The 25354-nt window shown below is 35.4% G+C and overlaps 1 protein-coding gene across 2 annotated transcripts in view; it reads right to left on the bottom strand.

Moving 5' to 3' along the window:
* Positions 1-510: 510 nt before the first annotated feature.
* The window catches only part of LOC105468254 (family with sequence similarity 171 member B), a 74122-nt gene continuing 49278 nt past the window's right edge, over positions 511-25354 (bottom strand). The window contains exons 3-8 of one of the 2 annotated variants that reach the window (XM_011718358.2): positions 22621-22713; positions 18963-19121; positions 15025-15195; positions 12253-12369; positions 5189-5312; positions 511-4944 (exon numbers count right to left, since the gene is read on the bottom strand). In XM_011718358.2, coding sequence (XP_011716660.1) covers positions 3600-4944; positions 5189-5312; positions 12253-12369; positions 15025-15195; positions 18963-19121; positions 22621-22713 — 2009 coding nt within the window. In that variant the 3' untranslated portion in view covers positions 511-3599. The remainder of the gene's footprint in view (positions 4945-5188; positions 5313-12252; positions 12370-15024; positions 15196-18962; positions 19122-22620; positions 22714-25354) is intronic. The other variant, XM_071073030.1, reaches the window with a different exon arrangement.

The following is a 25354-nucleotide window of genomic DNA, read 5'->3' as shown; positions in this document are numbered from 1 at the left end:
AGTTACAGGAAATGTCTAAAAACATGGCAGTCAAGATAATTCTACAAAGTATTCTAAAGTCCCCAAATACAAACTGCCTGAACTTAAATATTGTTCAACTGATTAAGCAGATAGGTTATTGGAGAGCTAACTCTTTAAATATAAACAGCCTTTATGTTATCATTTAGATTCAGGTTTAGAGTTCAAAGAATATTTTTAAAAGGGGTTGAGGGTTTACTGTATCATTTTCTCCCTTAGGTGTTTTGGGATTTGTAATTTATTTTAGATTCGATCAGATTGTCTTAAGTCTCCTCAGTGGATGGAAAACAATTTGTCTACACTCAGCTCTAACAGTAAAAATGGGAACTTTGGAGACATGAAGTATAAAGAAATATCAAGTTCATTATATAAACAAAAGGGGTTATTTTACTGTAGGAGATGTAATAAGTAATAATTGAATATTTATTAGATTAAATGGCAATGTAGGGAGGAATGTTTTCTAGTTTACCAAAAATTAAACAATGCATCAAGCACATTTTAGATTTATTTTATTATTTTTAATGAACTATGTTTAACATTTTACAAATCTTCAGGTTGTTACAATTTTCAGCAGTAAATATAGTAGTAACAGCAATAAATACACCGAAATATGAGATTTCTCTGAAAGAATACAAAAAATAGAAACACCTGGAAATAAGAAGGCAAAATGTCAATTCTAGATCCGAAATAGAAATTAATACAGCTGAATTCCTTTACAATGCTGGTACATGGGAAAATGAGAAACTCATGCGCCTTATAAATGAATGTGTGACTTTGAGCTTCACCTTTCTGGGAAGTTTTGAGGGACATCATTTGACCCACAGATCTCTAAAACCCTATAATACATATCAATACCAGAGGATTCAAACACATAGTGGCCTGAAAATGATTGCCAAAGCAAAGAAGTGCTTTCATTCCTCAACATTTGTGATCTTTGTGGTATACTATGTATTATAAAAGGGCATAATCCCTATACAACTGCATAAAGTCATAAAAATTGATTTATAAAGTCTCAAGATCATAATATGTATTCAAAAATACATATAGCTGTGCTTTAGTAAATGAATCCATCAGTTAGTCGAGAGATAGTTTTGCCTTTAATATATATCCAAAGTATATACAATGGATCGACAAATGTTAACAATTTGTGACCAAAATCATCTAGGTTTATATTTGAAAAAACCTTAGTTTTCAATTTAAAAATTTAAGAAAGTTGTGAATATTGTTTATTATCACTTGGGTTAAGAAAAGGTAGATGGCTTCAGCTTTTTAACAGGAAATTTGTGAACTACTCACAAATGAGAAGTCACACTCTTTTGATCATTAGAAAAGATAAATTGCCTATAATTACCAATTGCGAACAGCATGTGCAGTGTAAAAATAATAATGTTTTATTCTGAAATCAAACAAGTAGTTCTAGAAAAGCCCTTGGGATACATCATCTCATTTCCCTTACACAAAAATGAATAAAATAAGTGGCATACCTGAATGGTATACCCTTACACCAATATGTGTATTTCATTACCAAGCTGAGATGAAACATTTTTATTTAAAGGTGGGAAAAATAAACACTTAAAATATAAAGTTTTGCTATATAGTTTCTGACTTCATTCCAACATAATTTATCATCAATATATACTATATTCAAAAAACAAGAAATACTACTCACATGCAAAATTTATTGTTCCAACATGAAACACTAGGTCTATATTTTTAATAAAACTGCACATCTGTTTAATTTGGTTAACTGAAAGAAAATGCACACTTAAAAAAGATGTTATATCCTTCTAATAATGCAAGTCTATATCAAAGGCACTTCAGCAGAGCACTAACTTTAACCTTTTCCAAATCACTTTCATTCGTGCTGCTTTTGATGTATCTTTCTGTGTAAGACCAATAAGAAGCCTTCTCTAATTGTTATAAGCCTTATCACTTAAAAAAAAAAAAAAGAAAAGGAAGCCTATGTATTACCCAAAACATTTATTTCTTCTATGGATTGGAGTAATATATAGCAAATATTTACCTAGGGTCTTTATGTTCTTTGGGTTAACACAGAATGGTAGGAAGGTTATTTGACAGGTTAGATGTTGCAGAAGTTGCAGGAAAAAATTGCACATCTAGCTATAATTTTACTGAAGCAAATGGGCTATTTTGGTTCACTGAACTTGTTGACGGTCTCTATGTTGCTCCCATGTTGAATAGCAGGGAATGAAAAACAAAGCAATTTAGGATTTTTACCCCCACAAGGGAAAGGTGCTTCAGACATTTGCCTTCAGGGAAATTTTAAGAAAAATGGGATCAGTTGATTTTAATGAATAATGAGCTTTTTATTTTTAGGATGTATGAATGGTAATTGAGTTAATTAAAAAGTTGTTCACATTGAATGCTTGCTATGATGAAAAGAATATAGATATATTACTTACAAAACTGAAAAAAGAAGTTGCAAAGGCTATAAGTAACTTAGGGAAAAGCTTTTACTTTCCCCCTGAAATTGAAACTGTTTTTCTTAAACATTTTTTAAGCAAATCAATATCTGGATATACAACTACTATACTGAAGGTATTTTTGAGCCTCAGAAAAAATGGCATTTCTTTTTCTTCTCATCAACATTTAAGAAAAATAAATCAATGTTTATTTTTATCTCCACATATTTTATTTTAGTGTTCAAAAGAAACTTTCACATCATGTTTTAAAATTTCATAGCCTTTAAGTGACTGAGTTCAGGTTTTTAGAGTAGAAGAAATATATTAAAACCAATTTAGCCTAAAAGTATCAGTGAGCCTTAAATCAAAGTCATAGATTATTTTTTCAGATTTGTAAAAAGTTTTCCTTGACAGCTAAGCTTGCTTCATTGTTGAGGGGAAGAAAAAATAATTTTTAAATAAAAATTGCCAAATTTCTAAATTACAAATTAATACCTTACTTATTTTGTGAAGTTATATCCAAAAACAACCAAAGAGCTGGTGTCTCCCTCTCTAATGACCAAGTAGCTTCTTGCTCATATTATATAAACGTAGGATTTACGTTTGGGATGATACAATACGCATGCTGTTTAAAGACCAAACAACATTTTCTTTGAGATAACTCCAGAGTAACATCAGTCCAAGTCATTTATCAAGTTATTTTTAAGTATAGGCAGAAGAGGACGTAATAGTAACATTTAAAAGAATATGATGCCTGAAGTCAGTTTTGTTTCTAAATGTTCCATGGGGTAGTCACCATGGCAGAGGCAACATTTTTGGAGGCAACTTGAGGAGTATATATTTCACTGTTTATTCTTAAGAGAGTCAAGGCCAAACTGGCTGGCCGAGCAACATTTTCAGAAAACTAACATCTTGATGCTATTTTACATTTTGAAAACTTGGATACTGTAATTCATTACCCAAAAATAAATGAATAGGCCAGAAAAAGCATTCCTTGGTATCTTTCTCTCTGATTACTGAATTACCATTTACTCTGCTTGAGACATGTCCAAGAACCATGAGATTGCTCAGTCTCAACTTCTTAAGTTCATACTGCAATTTACAACAAGAAGCAAGAATAAACGGCACGAGACAGCAGACACACAATCCCTGTTGGAGTTAATTTATGGGAATCAGTGGGCGTTCCTCTCGCTTCTTCCAGATGTTAGTCTTGCTATCTCTTTTGGCTAGTGGTGGTCTGCCCCTTCTTTTAGTGGGGGATGTATTAGCTTCAAAATCTTCAACAGTGCTTTTCCTTCCTAGGGACTCTTCCCCAGGGTGCTCCATAATCACTCCACTCCCTCCATCCAGGATGTGCCTTAAAGTTGGGTCCTCAGGGGAACAGACGGTGGTTCCACTCTCACTGCTGCTTAGGTCTAAATCTTCTAAGTAAAGGATCTTGGGCTGATGCATGCTTTTGATGAATGTTTTCTCCCTCTCGAGCTTTCTACTTGAGTGAAGCTCATTCAAGTCCACCCCAGAGTCCAGACTGGTGTCATTGCTCTGGGTTCTCTTGCCCTTTTTCAGGTCTATAAAGGAGTGCCTCACTTGCGCAACTGGCTTTCCATCAAGAGACACAAACCAGGCTCTGGGATGCGGGGAGGGCTTTCCTTTGGACAGCTCCAGGAGGGTCTGTTCTGAAATTCCTTGAAGTTCTGATGAAAATGGAGTCATTACAACAGCCTCATTTAGTGTTCCAGGAACAGAGACGGATTCCAGTAAACTGCTTGAATATCGGCTCCAATCTGAAGCTTGGGATGGCAAGCTCTGTTGACCTTCAAGTATGATATCCTCTTCCCTGGCATCTGGGGGCTGTGCATGAGAATGAATTGGCATTTTGGGCAAGGTCTGCGTAAAGTTCTCTCGATTTACTGGTTCCATCAGTTGGCCATAGACTAACTGTCCCTTTCTTGGCAAAGTAGCTGACTTAGCAGTATGTAGCTGTTCCGGCGTGGAGAAAAGGTCAGATGTTTGAAGAATGGCAATGGGCTGGCTATAAATATGCATAAGCTGTTCAGGAATATGGGAACGCCCATAAGCCTCCTCATTACCTGTGAGATACCTCTTTTCATCTTGAGCATCACCTAGAGATGAAGATAGATTGTTGTTAATATGTTTAGGTTGTTTGGACCCTACACTGGGCTCCAAAGACTGTGTTGGGTTTCTTGAGTAATTATTTTGATTGACTGATAGAAATGCAACATCTTCATTGTAGATTTTAAAATCGTCCCGAGTTTTTACCATGGAAACTCTTTCTTCTGTTTCTGCCTTTGATGGTTCCTTTTTCTGAGGACTATATGAGGAGTTTTTGGCATTGAATAACTGTGACTTGTCCTCAGCTTTTAATGCAACTTTAACTGTACTGATATGATTTATGTGTGTTGTTGAAGTTGTCTGGTCTCTCTTGAGGACCTCAAGTTTAGTGATATTTCTTTCTCTTTTCTGTGGAGTACCACACTTATCCCTAGAGTAGAAGAGAAGGCAAAAAATATTTAAAAGTTATGACACAAATGGTTCATTTTTTAAAAATCACTCCACAATCTACACATCATATATGTGCAATGCTATTGTGAGATATGCAGATTAAAAATAAAGATATATTGTAAAATTAAATTTATTTCTACAAATAAACTTTTCAATGTACAGAATACACTGAAATGATACCATACCTTGATAATTTCTGTTTATAGCCATTAATATTTTCTTACCTGCAATAACAAAGTAGTACAGCAAAAAATCCAATGACAATGACTATTGTTCCTCCTAATATGGCTGTAAGAAATACTGTATGGTAGGCAGTTATGTCCTTGGAATCTTCATTTATACCTGAACCTACATGGTTCAATATAAACAAAGAGAAAATGTTATTTTATATCAAATTCTCAACTATGTCACATGCTGGGTGAGGCACATTGAATAGGTTACACACTTTTATTTGTTTGCTCCCCTCCTATGACAGATTTCCCTATGGGTGAAGTAAACCTTCCCTATCCGTTGGCTTCATTGACTGACTCGCTTTAACCAATGAAATGTGAGCATATTAAATAAGTTTGCATGGTATGGCTCTGCCCTCTTGCTCAAGCCTTCTAATATGTGAATAGCATATCCCAGAGAGTTTTCATTCCTTCAACCTGGCGTCTAGAATGAGAGTATCTGTTGAACTGAATGAAGCCAAGTCCAACAGTGTAGCAGACAACCTGAAACACTCATGAAATGTAAGTAGCAAATAAGTGTTTGATATCGTTAGCCACCGAGACAGCAGGGTTGTTTGTTACTGCAGCAATGGCTATGACAGAAGATGCTGAGATGCTGCTATAGAAAGCTTAAAACATACGACATTGGCTTCCAGGCCAGGCAGTGAGAAAACTGTTTCAACAGGCAGTAAAACTGGTGATCCAAGTAACAAAAAAATTGGTAAAATAAACTGGGAGAAAATATTTTTAACTAATTTGAGCTTTGTACAAAGAGATTTTAAGATAGAATGTTGATTATCAGCTGTATTTACTATTTTATTTAATCTTTAAAAATTTTAAAGACAAATTCAAAAAAAGGATTTACCAAAGCAAGCAGAGGTATAAAGAAATAGAATCCAAAAATTCTAAGACTTGAAGGATTAAGAGTTGCATCTCCTTCTACCTGGGCTCTAGAGTAAATGGAGCACAACTGACCCACTATCCTCCTGCTATGAGAACATACGTATAGGAATGGCATTGTGATAAGCTTTACTGCAGTAAAAGCTGACTAGGATGATTTCAACATAAAAATGAATGCTAGTGGTAAAAACACACATATTAAGACCAATGGAACAGAACAGAGAACCTATAAATAAATCCATACATCTATAGTGAACTCATTTTCAACAAAGATGCCAAGAACACATACTGGGGAAAGGACAGTCTCTTCAATACACAGTGCTGGGAAAACTGGATATCCTTATGCAGAAGAACGAAACTAGACTCTTATCTCTTACCATATACAAAAATCAAATCAAAATAGATTAAAGACTTAAATCTAAGACCTCAAATTACAAAATCACCAAAAGAAAACACTGAGGAAACTCTCCAATAAATCTGGGCAAAGATTTATTGAGTAATATCCTGCAAGTACAGGTGACCAAAGCAAAAATGGGATAACATCAAAAGCTTCTGTAGAGCAAAACAAACAATCAACAAAGAGAAGAGACAACCCACAGAATGGGAGAAAATAATAACCAGAATATATAAGGAACTCAATTCAACAGGAAAAATTCTAATAATCCCATTAAAAAATGACCAGAAGACTTGAATAGAACACTTCTCAAAAAAAGACAAACAAATGGCAAACAGGTATATGAAAAGAAGCTCGACATATTTGATCAGAGAACTGCAAATCAAAACTACCATAAGATCATCTTATCCCACCCAGTTCACATGACTTTTATCCAAAAGACAGGCAATAATGAATGCTGGTGAGGATGTAGAGAAAAGGGAACCCTCCTACACTGTTGGTGAGAATGTAAATTAATATAGTCACTATGGAGAACATTTAGGATGTTCCTCAAAAAAAACAGAGCTACCATATGACTCATCAACCCCACTGCTATATACCCAAAAGAAAGGAACTCAGTATATCAAAGAGATATCAGCACTCCCATATTCATTGCAGCACTGTTCACAGTAGCCAAGATTTGAAAATGACCTAAGTGTCTATCAACAGATGAATGGATAAAGGAAATGTGGCATATATACACAATGGAGTACTATTCAACCATAAAAAAGGATGTGATCCTGTCATCTGCAACAACATGAAAGGGAGTTTAGGACATTGTGTTAAGTGAAATAAGCTAGGCACAGAAAAATAGACTTTGCATGTTCTCATTCATCTGTGGGAGCTAAACACTAAAACAACTGGAAATTGAGGGTAGAATGATGGTTTACCAGAGGCTAGGAAGGGTAGTGTGGGGTTAGGGGAGAGTAGGGATGGTTAGTTAATTAGAATGAGTAAGATCTAATATTTTGATAGTACAACAGAGTGAATACAGACAATAATTGTACATTTAAAAAAGAGTATAATTAAAACATTTATAACAAATAAATGCTTGAGGTGATAAATACCCCATTTATGTTGATGTGATTATTATGCATGATTATTATGCATTGTATGCCTGCATTAAAATAGCTCATGTACCTGAGAAATATAAATACCTATTATGTACCCACAAAGATAAAACATTTAAAAACATGATAAAGATGAATGCTATTGGGCAGCTAATCTTGAGGTAATCTGCTTCAATATCACAAAGACTTCAATATCACAAAGCTCAAAAAGGTATATAATAAGTCTACTTATCAGTACCAATTATATTCTAATATGTATTCAGGGAGATAGGGTAAGAAGAGTGAGTGGTGGGGCAACTGGTTTCTGGTCATCTTTACCATGAGAAAACATCCAGAATGAGGCTCCCACCTGCACTGAGGACACTGAAGAATTTGAGGGACCACCACCTCTTTAATTTTATCTTTCAAATTTTGCACTAAAGATTTGGAGAAACAGTATTGCAGTTATGCATGTAGACTTTACAGCCAAAGTGTCTGAATTGGAACTCTCACCTCACCATTTATTTTTATTCAGTCTTGGGAAAGTTTCATTTCTTTTGTATCTACTTCCCCTATCTGTAGAGCAGTAACAGTTATTTAATCCTCAGCAGTTCACATGGGTTAGATATGAGTAAATACTTGTGAAACACTTAGACCAGTGCTTGGCTCATGATAAGCGCTCAGTTTTAGCTATACCACACTATTCTTGAATGAAGCTTTAAGGTTATATTAAAACGGGCACTCTACTATTGGCCATGATTTCACAGATGGTGACTGATCTATCTTATTTAATAGACAAACACAACACTGTACGATATGAAATTTTGTCAAACAAGAAATGAGAGTAACTTTCTGCTATCTGTAGATTTGTATGGAGGTTTGGTTTGATTATAACTGGGCATAAATGAGTTTGTTTCCAGAATGGAATAATGCTAACAACTCCACAGGAATCCAACAAAACTCACATTTGGAAACAGGATGTTGACATATTGAGTTTGCCCCAAATCCTATACGTATGGCAGTAGCAAGAGAATGCATCTGTCTGTGTGCATGCATGTCTAAAAGGAGTTAGGTAGAAAAGCATTTTTTTTCATTCAAGTATATTTAAAATGCACATTTAAAACACTTGCTTATTAAACTGTACTCAACCACCTACTCTCCTACACCAATCTGAAAAATTAATCTCTTGCACTTAATATTTTTCCAAGGAATTCTAGAATTCTATTTAAACTTTAAAAAACAAATTAACCACATTTATAACTAAAGAAGCTCTGCAAACACTAGCTCATCATAGGCACAATTTTGAGATTTTATATATCTTAAAATGTTTAGGGACATTAGGAATTGTGTCATAATCAACATATATATATTTGGTCTCTGTCCCTAGTTTCTGGCACAGAGCTTCTAAAACACTTGGAATTTCCTGAGCAACAGGGGTTCTAGGAGTGTCTTTTGTTCTATTATGTGGTCTTTGACCCTGTTTCCTAACATAGAGCTCCTAAATCCCTTGGAATTTTCTGGGTGTTGGGAGTATCTTTTGTTCTAACTTGACTCTGGGCGGGCTCATGCCTGGGGGCTGGTGACCAACAAGCCATGCTTAGAAGCTTGTAGCTTTCAGCACCACCCCTCATACTCCGGGAAGGAGAATGGCTGGAGATTAAGTTAATAATTGATCATGCCTGCACGAGGAAGCCTCCATCAACATCCCTCAAGTGTAGGGTGTGTAAAGCCTCTAGGTTGATAAACACATCCACGGGCCAGAAGGGTGATATACCCCAACTCTATGGGGGAAAAAGCTCCTGTACACAGGACCATTGCCCTATGTACATTTTCATCTGCTCTTCATCCGTATCCTTTATCGTTTCCTTTATTACAAGCTGTTAAGTGTAAGTAAGTGTTCCCCTGATTTCTGTGAGCTATCACAGCAAATAATCAAACCTGAGGAGAGAATTGTGCAAACCCCCCCATTTGAAGCCAAATCTGAGAACCTGCTGCTTGCAATGGGCACCTGAAATGGGGGCAGTCCTATGGGATTAAACCTTTAACCTGAGGGGTCTGATGCTAACTGTAAGTAGACAATGTCAGGACTGAATTGAATTATAGGATATAATCAATGTCCACTGAAAATTGGAGAATTGGTTGGTGTGTGGAAAGACCATGTGAAGACACCTTGAGAAAATGGCCATGTAGAAGCCAGGAAGAGACCTCACCAACCCTGACAGCACCTTGACTTTGGACAGTAGCCTCCAGACTGTGAGAACATAAATTTCTGTTAATAGCCAGTTACTACTCTGCAGTTATTTTGTTATGGCAGCCTGAGCAGACTAACACAATATCCAACTCTCCCAATTTAGAAACAAGAAAACTAATGCTCAGTTGGGTAAGTACCTATTTCAAGCTCACTCAGTTAATTACAGACAAAGTAAGGGCTATCATCAAGTTATCCATATTTCTAATGTAGTATTCCTTTGATTGATATGCTTGCAGAATAAATTCTTCAAAAGCATCACTAGAAGATCTCTAATTCAAACTAAACAAGAAGCCCCTACTTTTATTTTCGTACTCATCCAAACAACATCTTTTCCAATAAATAATCTGGAACAGAACTTCCACGTGGTTTTAGAAAATAATTTTGGCTTTTGTAATTCATAAAGCTATCTTATGTAATTCAGTTATTTTAGATATATTTTTAGTGTAAGTACATTTCTCTATAAAACTGAAATGCTCCATAGGTTATTTTTATTAAAAATGAAATGAGTTGTATGAAATTAGTTTTTCATCGATATTTCATTATAGTTGCAAATATAGAATGGGATAAGGCCAGACAGCTGGCAAGATTGTATGATATTTTGCATCATGAAAAGCAAAAGTAACCACCCTCTGGTTTCTGAATAAATAATCTTGTAAGCACTAAGTTCAAATAGAAATAAAAAGAACATTTCTCGTGATTATGTATGGCTACCTAGTCCCAGCTTCTCAAGAGGCTGAAGTGGGAAGATCCAGAGTTTGAGCCCAGCCTGAGCAGGCAACATAGCAAGACCCAATCAAAAAAGAAAATTCAAACTTGCCAACACAGAATGAAAATAAAAATCAAACTTGATTTTAAAAATTAGAGAAAACCGATAGCCTTCAAAATAATAGATAGTTATAATAATGTTAGATGACAAAATGCTGCAGATAAACATATGTAAAATGCCATCCATGTTCTGGATCAGGGTAAGTACTAGGACTATTCCTAATCAGTATGAAATACCCAGGTAGCAACTACCCCTCAGCTGTGAGCCAAAACACTTGATAAACCAAAAGAATTATCTCTAATGCATGTATATCATAATCTTCAATCATGTATTCAACTTTCACTCTAAAATCTTCACTAAAATAACACTAAACTTTTGCTTTGTTTTTAATCTGTAAAAACACAAACCTACAAAAATAAAGGAATATAAGCTATCATAATTGACTCATGAAAGCTGGTGGCAGGGAAAGCCAAGAAGCAATTTGATTTATGCCAACACATACCCAAAAGGCCCAGGGTAGCAGGCTGACAGTGCAACCAGTCTAGACTACTGCAGGTTAGAGAATTTTTCTTTTTTTCAAAATTTAATGGCTAAAATATGCAATGTTTGAATATTTTGAGGAATGTACACAACTTGAGATCAATGTAGGGTTTCCTGAGGTACAAATTACCTAGATAATTTGACAACATGTTAAATATAAGGAAATAAAATTCTCATTCTTCCTAGAATATGAACAGATCTTCCCTAGGGGACAATTCATGGTTTTGCTCCCCAGCCTCCATCTTCCTTCTGTTCAAAATGTCAGACCAATTTTCATTTAGTACGGGGGTGTCCAATCTTTTAGCTGCCTTGGGCCACACATAAAATACATTAATGATAGCTCATGAGCTCAAAAAAAAAAAAAAAAAATCACAAAAAAACTCAATGTTTTTAGGAAGTTTACAAATTTGTATTGGGTCTCATTCAAAGCTGTCCTAGGTTGCATACAGCCTGTGGGCTGGGGGTTGAACAAGCTTGATTTAATACATCCTCAGTCTTTTCTTGAATGATGGTGTCTGCAGACTTCCAAGAGCCCTTCCTCTCCTCCTCAATCCCCACCAAGTAACATGTGTGCTCATGACCCAAAAGTGGGCCAATGGGATGATCATTCTTCAGCCCTAGAATGACCAGGAATAGTATAAGGAAAATACTGGAAAGGGCTGGAAAGGGTTGGAGCCAGCCACCACACAGCAGCAACCTGGCAAAGGTTGTCAAGCAGGCTGCTAACTAGGCCATCTGGCACGGCAAGGAGTCCTGCCTTTCAGCATGTGGTTCTTCAGCCTTCCCTGGGTTCCTGTGAACTCCCTACATCCTTCTAATATAGCATATTTTTAAATTACTCAAAGTATTTTTCTGTTGCTTGCAACCAAAAGCTCTGATTTGGACAGAATTTATTCATAAAAAAAAAGTAGACTAAGAAAATACTTGATTTGAACAAACTTCACTCTTCACAGATTCATCAGATATAACTATAAGAGACCTTATACACATGAAAAAAAAAAATGCTGAGATCAAGTTCCTATCCCATTGTCATACAGCTTGTAAGTGGCAGTGCTTAGAATAAAACTGAGGTCTGCTGCTATCAATTCCAGCAAGACTATTTGGATTATATGTTTTAATTACTTTCATTTTTTACAATACCTCTAGTTCCTGGAAGTGGAGCTGCTATCCAGTAGCCCAAATGTGGTGCATCATATGTCCAGATTAAATGACTGTTATGTTCCTTGACCATTCCCCGACCATGATTTACCCAAGCACCTAAAAAGGAAGGTATGTAAAAAATACCAGTTAGTTACAGTTATATATCTTAAGAACTGATGGTCATGCATAGAATACGTTATGGGACTTTTTCAAAGATTATGAAAACTGTGGCAATATATTATCATAGGCTAATAAATATCACATCATATTATAATATGGTATATACTGTAATAGAATAATTTGGATCATTTGTCATGACCAAAAAACACTGTAAATAAACTAAGGATGGCCAGGTGCAGTGGCTCAAGCCGGTAATCCCAGAACTTTGGGAGGCCAAGGCATGTGGATCACAAGGTCAGGTGTTCAAGACCAGTCTGGCCAACATGGTGAAACCCCGTCTCCATTAAAAACACAAAAATTATCAATTACGACACCTATTATTGTAATAGGTACTGAAATAAACTCACCTTAGAATCAGACCTTCAAAAAACTGGATCACAAAGCCTTAATCACGGAATTCGTGAAAAACTCATCTATTAATTTGGTGAGTTTTAAAATTAAAAAGTACTAAATTTTTACATTTCTTGATATTAATACATGTTTTTGGCATACAAATTAAGAATTGTCATTCCAAAAAAATTGTCATTTTATATTAAAACAAAATAGTTATTTAAAAAAAACACAAAAATTAGCCAGGCGTGGTGGTGCATGCCTGTAATCCCACATACTCAGGAGGCTGAGGCAGGAGAATCGCTTGAGCCTGGGAGGTGGAGGCTGCAGTGAGCTGAGAGTGTGCTACTGCACTCCAGCCTGGGTGACAGAGCAAGACTCTGTCTCAAAAAAAGAAAATAATAATAATAAAATAAACTAAGGACATAGACATACTTAGAAAAATCATGACTCTCCAGATTCTATTTAAACTGCATATTAAGATAGCTTGTATCACGTGTTCTGATATTCTGATTAAATATACTATTTTATGGCCTTAATTTTTTACTAAATATTGTTTTCGTCTAGTACTGTTGGTATTGTTCTTATAGAACTAGATCTTCTAAACTTTCAATAAATGTTACCTCATCCAGTAAAATTTGCTGTCAGAAGAAAAAAGAATTCAGTAAAACCTATACCTCTTATGAAGTTTTATTTATAAATAGCATAACAAAGCTATTTGAGTTTGGTGTATATTTGTATTATGGTTTATTGATTTATTATAGGGAATTATCTACAACATGTAAAGTATTTTAATAAGGTAGAGAAACTTGAAAATGATGAGAATAATTTAATCTATTGCTTTTAAACAGTCCACAAGTGTTACATCAGTGATAAATCAATTCAAAAAATGTTGCCACTGAAAGGTACATTAGAGATAAATGCCTTGGCCAGAAAGAACAATCAGCAACAGGGACTCAAACAACAGATATTCTTTTTTTAAGTGCCTTAACACAGCTTCCTCATTCAACAAATCAGGAAACTGAGGCCCAAATAAGTTAAATGACTTATTCCAAATAGTACTGCTGGTAAACAGACTAGACTCCAAATCTTAGAGTTTTTAATCTAATGATTTCAGTAGCATACTATCATGGTTATATAGTTTCCACTCTTTCTTTAAAACATAGATACATTACTGCTTATATTCTATAGTGAAAACATATGTGTTTTGGGGGTCTTATTACCCACATGAAATCCCATTTCAAGTCTCCTTTGAGGATCTATTGTGCCCTATTCTTCGTCAACATGATCAGTATAGGGTTCTACCCCAGCTTCAACACGTGACTTGAAGTCTAAATAAATCTGTGCATTCAATTGCAGGTCACAAAGACAGGTTCTAAGATGGGCATGCAAACTCCACTCTACAACTACAGTGAGTCCAAGGGCTTCTGCTATATATAGCTCCTAAGAAAATCTCTGCACTGGCCTTCAACCTGGCAAAGTATAACATTAGAGCACCTACAGCCTTCTTGTCACTCTGAAGGGAAATCCTATCCTAGAAAGGTGCTAATACAGAGCAAACAGATGGGAGTTGGGGAGGAGAGAAACCAAGCCCAAGCCCTGTGAAACTAACTAGACTGTACATGACTCACCCAAGGAAGTCCTACCTCTAAACTTTTCAGCTGTGGGCTGATCATTTTCCTTTTTCTTTTCTTTCTTTTTTTGGTAACTTCCACTCCTACCTTATTTACATGGGAACCCATGAACAAAACAAAAGGAAGCTGAGGATGAAAATATACATATATTTCCAGCTGCGATTTAGGAGGCAAAACCCAGAGAACAAAACTAGTATCTAAGGGGTTTCTTTGGAAAAACAATTACTCTTTCTATCTCTTAATAACATAATGTTATTTTTTTTCATGAAACTAGCATACATTTCCCAATTGCCTTAAACCATGCTCTTAGATAGGTATTATGAGCTTATCAAAACAAAAGCAAACTTCTAAGAACAGAGATAATTTTAAAAAATTATTTCTACCTCAGAATGGTGGTGCTACAAAAAGGTAATGGAATGAATAAATAATGCTATTTTTTGACATGTGTATTCCCATCATTTCCCCAATAGTTGTATTATATTAAAGTGAGGTCAATTTTGGTCACTAACAAATACATTTGTGATGTTACTGAAAAACTAGAGCTGTATCAAGTTCTAAGATAAAACAGTCAGCTAGTCAATTGACAAATATGCAAAATATTCAGAATATTTTAAGCTAGCTCACATACCTGTGTTCATATCAAATGTCCAAGCAGGTATGCGATCCCCTGCACTTACATCATTCAGACGTAGAAGAGGAAGAGAAATCTGAATAGAGCCATTGACTTTTAGTTCTTTTCCTCCAGAATATATTTTCACACATATTGCAGCAAGAGGGGTCAATTCAATGTTTTCAAAACCTATAAAAGAGGACAGTTTATTAAAATCATATATAAACAGAAGTGGTAGTTACCTAATTATTATGGGTCTAAAATAAGTAGTTCCTCTATTTCACCAAGGGTTATCTATTTTAATATCAAATAGATACTGAATACACATTAAGGATTTTTAAAATATAATTTTAAAATATTGTCTAAATATAGGCTATGCAATGTAACATAAATCAATATGAACCTAAGTTATCTAAGTCATCTGATACAAGGGCACTAGAATCCAATTCAATATTTTTATAAATCTAAAAAGCAACAACCAAAAAAACCCCATCTCATACAGAACCACACTCAAATAAAGGCTCCATCATACACCATCAATGCAGATGTGGATTTGAAATATCTGGCCCTCTCTTTTCCAAGACCATCTGTTTCAAGGAGTGCTAGAACCCACAGATCCAGCTGCACTTCTTACATAAAAAGCATTCAGATTAAAAGTATAATTTTTAATGGATAGGTTTAGGCAATTAAACATGAAACAAAATCACTGTAATATTACTTGATAAAAATTATGTCTTAATATACTTGATTATTCATACAATTGAAAGAATATAAACTTAGATTTTAAATCTAATACTAGACTTCCAAGCTTGAAAAGTAGGAGAAAGGGAGATAACAGAATTGGTTATATTGTTTTGCCTAAGGTTTTAAAGATTTAATCATACAATTTATAGTAAGGCTTCTTAAATATCAGGAACTATCCTCAGATATCTGTTACACTCTGGGCAGAGAGAGGGAGCAGAAAGTGCCTTTCTTTTGCTTTTGAAATATTAGCAATGCCAAACAAAGTTATAATATATACCAGAATATTTATGAAGAATAAAATTACAGATTTTTAAATTACAGTATTTCTACAAATAGATGGTGAAAGTATACTTTTTATCTATTTGCTTTTGGTCTACACTTTTGAATCTTTGGCTTCAAAACTAGAATTTTGTTCATTCATTTAACAAATATTTACAGAGTCCCTACCAGCACCATGCACTCATATGGGCCCCAAAGACACAGTAAATACATAATTTCTGATATTGTCTGCAATACTTTCTTCATAATTCCTATCAAATATCCTTCCCCCCCCCCCAATGTATTTACTCCTCATCAGTTTTTTTCCCCATCCAAATGTAAGTGCATGATAATCTAGAAAAGGAACATAATTAGGTGGTCAAAAAAGGCCTCCTGTCTGAGGAGGGCACATCTGGGCTGCAGCCAAATGGGAAGGACCTCCAAGAACTTTCCAGGCAGAATAAACAAGTCCAAAGCCTCCAAATTAGAAGTGATCTTGGCAGGTGCAGGAAAGAAAGGTGGCCACAGGGCTAGAGGGCAGCACGGGAGACAGGCAAGAGTGGAGGGCCTTGGCAGCCACAGAAAGAGTACTCATTATCATGACTACTTATCATCTGGAATGGCTTCAACCATCAGACAGGGCAAGTAGTGGCTTATTGAAAATTTTCAATTAAATATAAGAATTAACTGTAGTAAATTACCTGAAGGACTAATATTAAACGAGCAAAGCAGTGCCATATATATTTTATAGGCTGGTATTGCTAGTAAGTCATCCACTGCAAGCACAAATCAAATGTTGTATAAATTGTTAAGTAACTACATCAAACTATTCAGTAAAACCAGTTGGCTGGCTTTCTGAAGTACCTGCCTCAACCTCACCCTTCAGCTCTGTGCAGTCAGTGGCTTTACAAACTGTTGACACAGACACACCAGCATTTGAGATAAAGCCAACTCGGAGGAGAAAAGCATGGTGCAAGGGGAAAAAGACTGATAAAAAAAATGAGAAGGAGAACAAAACTTTTATGAAAGAACATTCGTATCCTCACTGAACTCTAGAACTGTGTAATCTTAATAGAGTGACCACTAGCTGCATGTGGCTATTTAAATTAAGTTCCTCAGTGCACTGGTCATGTTTCAAGAGCACAACAGCCACATGTTGGACAGAGAAGAGTATTTCCATTTGGCAGCACTGCTCTAGAACTTTTTAAATGACAGCAGCATTCTCAGGATAATCCAAACTTTTAATGAATACTCTCAAAAGCAGGTAATAGAGTGTTGGGGGACAGAGTTCATTGTGACCTTTTTCCACTGGACCTAATGAGTCTTGGCCATGAACACACTTCAGAGCCATGAGCTTCATTTGTGATAGTGTGTACAGATACCATTCTAGTAAATGTTTTTATTTACAGCATGCTGTAGGTTACATCTGGAAAATCTTGGCAGATGTCTTAGTTTGGCTTCCTCAAGAAGCAGACCCTGAGATAATAATTTGAGTGCAAATAGTTTATTTTGTAGGTAAGCCCAGGAAGCACCTATCACTAAGAGAAGCATAATTCAGAAGGAAGGAAGGGAGCCAACACAGGATATGTTAACAAGCAGGTTATCACTGTGGTAACTCCAGCTCAGTTCCACTGGGGACATACACTGGCTCAGAGTTGTCCTAGCCACACCAGCTCTTATGTGTCATTAGTTGACAGCTTGCCCCATGTGATGGTCAAGTGTGCTTCCTGGAACCAAGGAATGCCCTCAGGCAGTCACAGATGTGTGCAGTAGGAAAAGCAGGTTTGTAACAGAAGAATGAGTGTCACCTGGCTGGGGCACTGATAGCATCAACTACAGCAAGCAAAACAAAACAAAACAAAACTATCTAACCAAAATACTTATTTCCTGTTATCACTCATTGCTGGCTGTTCCTCAAATGAAACAAAATATCTGGAAAAAAAGATGAAACTATCAGAATTATAGACTGTTTGAGGTTATTTTAAACAGTGGATTTTCAGTTAGGTTACAATGAGTGGTAAAAATGGTAGAACAGGCCTGTGATCCCAGCACGTTGGGAGGCTGAGGTGGGTGGATTGTTGAGCAGAGGAGTTAAGACCAGCCAAGGCAACATGGCGAAACCCCATCTCTACAAAAAATAAAAAAATTGGCTGGGTGTGGTGGTGCACGCCTGTAGTCCTAGCTACTTGGGAGGCTTAGGTAGGAAGATCACTTGAACCTGGGTGGTTAAGGCTGCAGTGAACCAAAATCATGCCACTGCACTCCAGCTTGGGAAACAGAGCAAGACCCTATCTCAAAAGAAAAAAATGGCGGAACAAGTATGGATATACAGAGGGAAATGATGTTTTTAAGGGGTTTATTTATGAATGTATTTTTAAATGTAAAATTCCATTGTTCCCCTAACTTTTATATTATGACAGCCTTATAGAAATGAGTGCTGTTGACTCTGAAATACATATATTTTCAGCATTTATATTTTATACAGAGAATAGCAAATATTTACAATAGCTTACTCCAATCTATAAACTTTTTTATATCTCAATTATTGACACTTCTCATCAGTTGGTTAAAAATGAATAGGTAGAATTATGAAAAAAATACAAACTGAATTTTAATTTTTAAATGTATTAAATTTTCAAAGCTATACAATAATCATAACTATTTTCTGTACCTTACCTGCTTTGGATCAAATAAAATTTAATAAATTTAGAAGAAATCAAAATTTCCATGCATTTGAAATAATGTATGCAGAGTTTTTCTTTCATTGAATAATATATATTTAATTGGATAAAGGGAATGATTATATACATTTTAATAACTAGATTTATGTCTCAAGTGATGTGTATTATCCATAGCTTAAATATTGAATATTTAATAGCTATCTAAATAGCTAAATATTTGATGAAAGATTTGTGTACTAATGTTTCTAACTATATTATGCAAAAAGATAATACCTGGTTTATTGAGAGTAATTCCAGTTGTATGCAGAAAATTGTCCACTTTCAAAAACTGTTGTAGAACTGTAAGATAGCCGGTAACGTTGCTTATATGATGGTTGTCAGGAAGTTTAATTAAGGCTTTTGAAAACTGAACACTTGGTTGAGATTTGGCATCTGGAATAAAGGAAACCTTATTAACAAAGAGATAAAGGCATGTTGACCATAGCAGCATTGGTCAGGATGTTTTACTTTAAAAGAAGCAATTATAATTATTGCTAAATATCATTAGCATCTTCTCATGTAATTATTTTAAATGCAGAACTAAGAAATTTTCCTATCTTTAGATGACACAACGCACCTTTGTAACTGATTGATTCTGCTGCCCAGAATTTCCTCACCCTTTTCTTTCCACTCTGGGGAACCCCACACTGACCATTTTTAGCCCATGTGTTTCATTTGGGGTCTCATTTCTGTAACAGTAGTGGAGTTGATGGTGCATGCCAGAATGGGCTGAAACCAATTAAAAGCATCTCATTCTCTTGGCCACAGTGATTTGTTCAATGATGGGCCCTGTCCCAAGCACAGTTAATGAGATGTAATGTGTGTTTTGCTTGGACTGTATTTTATGTGAGCAGGTATACATCCAGGAGTTGTAACAGCCATCTTGCAATAAAAAATGAAAGCTTGTTTAAAAATCGAGGCAGCATTCAAAGAGTGGAGAGTTGAGAAACTGAGAACCAGTTTTCAGTTATTTCTACTGAAGTCCTGATCGAGCCATGTCTAAAGTTTGTCCTATTCCTACAGTTACCATCTATAAGAGAAATAAATAAATGCTTCTTTTGGGCTTAAGCTAGATTAAACTGGGTTTTCAGTAACTTGCAACAGAAAAGTGTCTCTGATGATATTCAGCCACATACTTAAGTCGGTAAGCTTCTCTATCAGTTAACTAACCACGCATTAAAAGTCTTTCAAATTCCAGGTACTCAATTTATAAATATCTCAGTAACTGAATTTTTCCTAAGTATAAATATCTCAGTATCTTCTAACATTATTTATCAAGTGAGAATTCAGTGACAATATTGATATTTCTGTAATCAACAGATTTTGAATTTAATAATTCAAAGATCAACTCTTACACCTGAAAATTATCAGAAACATCAGCTTTTGCTTTGAACTTTAGTAAGGTCACCGATGAAGACAGAAGTAATCAATTAAATTATTAGAAGAGAAAAGACATCAGTTTTTAAAGAGCTGCATGACAATAAATGATAAATGAAACAATGTAAGACTTCTCAGTTTGTAGTTTTTGTGTGTGTGAAGCTAGAAAAAGTAATACCTGGAAAATAGTTAAGAAAAGTAACATAATTATATGCTTTTGTTTGGTTGTTGAGGATACAATCTAAAGCCGTCTGATCACTCACAGGTACTACCTACGACTTGATCTTTTAATATGTGGCTTAATTATTTTGAAGACCACATTTCTTAACAACTGAATACATGCACACTAAGCAAAATGTCTAGCTGAGCTTCTGTCAGGTTTTTACATTCCTAAATGTTCTAATTTCTCCTTTGGCCATAAATACATAAACACACAGGCTTAATTTCCACTGTACAAACCTAATGAAACATTTTATGGAAGTTTAGCAGTAAGGATATGTATTTTTCACAGAAAGATTTAACATCATTATGAAACATTCATACTTTCCTGCCTGGCCTTATGAATGGGTCACCTTTTAGGAAAATGAGACAGTAAAAGGAAGGGATTTGAGAATTCAAGAGGACTCACAGTGTTCTCACAGAAACCTGCCAAGGCATGGCCAGTACTTTCCAGACAAATGAGTGCTTACCATTGCTTGGCACAGTGGCAAAGGATTGGTACGGGACATGGTCACACAGATCCATTTCATGCATTCCAGCAGAAACTATGATTTTTAATGGGGTTTGAAGATGCCAGTAAGGGGTAGAGATGCATCAAAGCAAACACTGAAGAGGAACTGTGAAGAAGCTAATTTCATTAACGCCCCAACAGCATTAAACATAGCCTCTCTGTATACTTGTGGTTCTTATTTACTTTCCATTCTTTCACACAAGGCTCCACATCTACCATTCTGCCATACACAGCAAAAGTCACTAGCTCAAAATTCTGGCAAGGCCAGGCATGGCAGCTCCCAGCACTTTGGGAGGCTAAGATGGGCGGATCACTTGAGGTCAGGAGTTTGAGACCAGCCTGGCCAACATGGTGAAACCCCATCTCTATGAAAAACATAAAAATTAGCCAGGCGTGGTGGTACATGCCTGTGGTGTCAGCTACTTGGGAGGCTGAGGTGGAAGGATCACTTGAGTCCAGGAGGTGGAGGTTGCAGCAAGTCAAGATTGCACCACTATACTCCAGCCTGGGTGACAGAGCCAGCTGTCTCAAAAACAAACAAACAAACAAAAGCTGGCCAGGCACAGTGGCTCATGACTGTAATCCTAGCATTTTGGGAGGCTGAGTCGAGTGGTTTACCAGAGGACAGGAGTTCAAGACCATCCTGACCAACATGGAGAAACCCCGTCTCTACTAAAAATACAAAATTAGCTGGGTGTGGTAGCACATGCCTGTAATACCAGCTACTTGGGAAGCTGAGGCAAGAGAATCACTTGAACCCGGGAGGCAGAGGTTATGGTGAGCCGAGATCACGTCATTGTACTCAAGCCTGGGCAACTCAAGCGAAACTCCATCCCAAAGGAAAAAAAAAAATCTGGCAAATGTCTTGGTATTTCATAAGTAAGAGATTCTACAGCCTCACTCAGTAAATTACTTCAAGATTCAGCAAGCCCTAGTTTATTTTCTTCCCAAATAATAAATTTTCTGGTTTCATACTTTAGGAATAGATAAGACAGCATCTAAATACGAAAAGAACTTTCACAGAGAGTTCTTTTTACCATGACGCTCTTACTGGACTCTACCTTGAGGGCTTTCTCACTTTATCAGTCATTCCTATTACACTTTAGACCTAAACATAAATTTACCAATACAAAACAAACAGGTAAATTGTTGTCATTTATAGAGGTTTCCTAAAATAATGCAATCAAAGAGTCACAGAATTCTGAGGTTTCTACGGGTTGCGGGAAGTTAGGATGAAATGATCATCTTCATGGCTAGTAAAGCAGAATTGGAGGACACAGTTTGAATCAGTACCCAAAATATGATTTCTGCATTCTTCCCCTTGGGATACACAAGTGAGGCAAATCACATCTACAGAGCAGATACTTTACTACCAAGTCTTAGGCACCTCCCACGAAAGCGACAAATTTAATGCGGGAGGCAGGAAGGAGGCAATCTGCAAATTAGCCCCAAAGGCCTGAGCAATATGTCCTGCCCTTTCCTCAATTTCTCCCACCATGGAAGCCCCAGTAAGAAATGTGACTTGGAAAGAAGAACAGAAGTTCTCTACAATGTGCCTATTTGAGGGGCTAAAATAGTAACGGAAAAAATGATTCCTGTTACACAAAAAAGCCACACCATTCATTTGACAGTAAAATAAGTATCAATTCAGATCAACTTATAGTCAGTACTAATCATACTGAACAATTTAGATTTTCTCAAGTTATAATTCACACTGATTCTTGGTGAAGAAGTGCAGCTATACAACAATAACTTGAAGTGTTTACTTAGAAGTATGGTACTTACCAGCTAATTTTCCAGTAATTAAAACAGTGTCTTCAAATAGCCATATATTTGCTTGACTTTGCGGGAACAGTGAAAGTGTAACTGATGAATATACTGTGAAATATAGCACAGTTAGAATATTGTACTTAACGTGAGGGGGAAAAAACTAGGACAAATATAGTTTCATAACAGCAAGTCTCAAAAAGTGTGTGTGTCGCGGGGAACAACTGCTTGATGGGAAGAGCAATTCAAAACAAAGGAAGAATGAATATAAAATATGATGGAGGAAAAAGGTCACAATAAAGTAAGAAGAAAACATTGGTTAACACTATTTATTTTACTAATCTGTTCCATGTGATAGTAGTAGTCTATACAAAGGTGATGAATGATGTTCTGTAACCCCAGATATAAATGATCAAGTTAAATGCTTGAATAACCCCCCGATATATTTTCTCTAATTGTTACTTGTTATTAATATTAAAAAAAATTTTTTTGGCTCCATGATTCAAGCTTCTCTAGACTAAAACTATATCCACTTTTCATTTTTACCTTCTCACATAAGAGCACAGTGCTCTTCTGCACACGGTGTGGTTTGCCAAAACGATCCTGAGCTGGCAGAGAAGGAAACAATTTAACGCACAAAATGATTCAAAGTCAACCTTTAGTAGTAATGCAGGATGGAGGTAAACCTGCCTGCAAGTGTAGGCAGCTGAACTACCTGTTGGGATGAGTTAAGTGCAGATTACCTGAAAGATATTATTTCAAGATTGGAGCAAGAAGCTGGCACAAAAGACCATTTTACAAGCAAGATCAAATCAAACTTATCAATCCTTCAAAAGAAAAATCAGTTTTGAGGAGTTCCCAAAGCACAAGTTCTCGTTTGATATCTTTCCTCTATGCTGTGTATTTAAAATAGAAATAGGATGGCATCCTCAAATCTCTTAAGAGAAAACATAGTTGCATGGAAATACTTTTATTATTTTGAGATATTTCAAAGAATTTAAAGAAAATATGGAGAAAAGTAAAATACAAAAAGTATACAATGATGTTTGGAGGTAAAATGAAATATAGTTTTCTCCTTCCATAGGAAAAGAGAACTACCAAATAAAAATGTAATTTCAATTTCAGAATATATTAACATTTAGACTGATTAATGGATTAAATTGGAGAGGTGGGAGGGTCACAGTTTGAACGTCAAGGTGATTTTTAAGTAAGACATTAACCCATATTTGGATACTTTCTCAGTCACACATCTATTAAACATGAAGAGAATCTGAACCTCAAACACATTCAGATTTCTTTTCCCATGAAAATTGTTTCCTATTATAAACGGGATGTAATACCTACTGTGAAAAACTTGAGGAACACAGAAAATAAGATGAAAGTGATGATCATTGCAATACCACCACAGGAACAATCATTAATAATATTTTATTATAGCTCTTTGTTGGGTATTCCTGTGATTTTTTAAAATAGTGAATTATGATATTGTATACAGAATACTGTTACCCTGCCTTTTTCATTTAATAACGTATTTCTCTCAAAACGTACTTTTTGTAACATTTTTAACACACATATTTCATTTATTAAGGTATCAAGATTTACTTATTTACTGCATTAATCCCATAGATTTAGAATGTTTCCATTTCACTATTACAAAAATATTGCATCAACTTCCTGGTGCATGAACGTCTGTCCACTGTATTTAATATTTTAACATGCGTTTATTTGTGCAGATTCATAAAGTGGAATACTGGGTCAAAGTTTATGAAGATTTTGAAGACTTTGACACAAACATTTCAAAAATTTTTACCGAGGTAATTTTGCCAGTTTGTACTTCTACCGAGAATGTTTGAGAATGCTGATCCTATCTTGTTTGACAATATTAAAGATAATCATTTAACAACTTTTTTAAGGTAAAAAAAATCTAAGAAGTGTGTATTTCTTTGGTGTACTGATCTTAGATTATTAAAGCATGTTGTCATATTTACTAACCATTTGTATTTCCTGTTTTGAAAATTGATAGGCCATGATTTTGTCCATTTACCTTATTTAGTCAGGGTCTTGGCATTTTCATATTGATTTGTATGAATTCTTTACATATTAAGGACATTATGCCTTATTGTTCCAAATATATTTCCAACCTTAGTTGCTTTTTATGTTTATGACATACAGGAGTTTATTAAAATAATATGTTCATATATAGCTTATGGCACCTTTTATTGGTTTTAAATTTAAACAGACCATCCTAACTGAAAGGTCAGATAGTTTATTTTCTTATTTAATATAATTATTTTACACATTTGATCGATCTAAGCAATATATTTTCACATATGGATTCAATTAATTTATTCCAAATAGTTAACCAAAATATATCTATCATTTAATGACTATCCAACCTTTTCTCAATGATTTCTAATGGCATCTTATTATAGATAACATTTTTATAAATACTGTGTCCAATTTGCACCATAATACAACTTATAGCACAATATCACTCACTGTTAATTTTGTAGATATATAATATTTTAGTTGTCTGTAATGGCAAATCGCCCCTAGGAGATGTATTTTTACAAGATTCCCATGTATCTTTGCACATTTATTCTTTAAAGATTATTTTTGCCAATTTTAAAAAATGAATTAAATCTATAATATGTTAGGGAGGTTTCAGATAGTTTACCTGTTGGGACATAACACCCTGAACTAAAACAGGCCCAAGAGAACTTGTTTGCCCATTCTACTATGTGAGGATACC

This window comes from Macaca nemestrina, chromosome 11 (genome assembly GCF_043159975.1).
Source record: "Macaca nemestrina isolate mMacNem1 chromosome 11, mMacNem.hap1, whole genome shotgun sequence".
In the NCBI taxonomy this organism is placed as follows: domain Eukaryota; kingdom Metazoa; phylum Chordata; class Mammalia; order Primates; family Cercopithecidae; genus Macaca; species Macaca nemestrina.
This window is presented reverse-complemented; position numbering and strand designations above follow the sequence as displayed.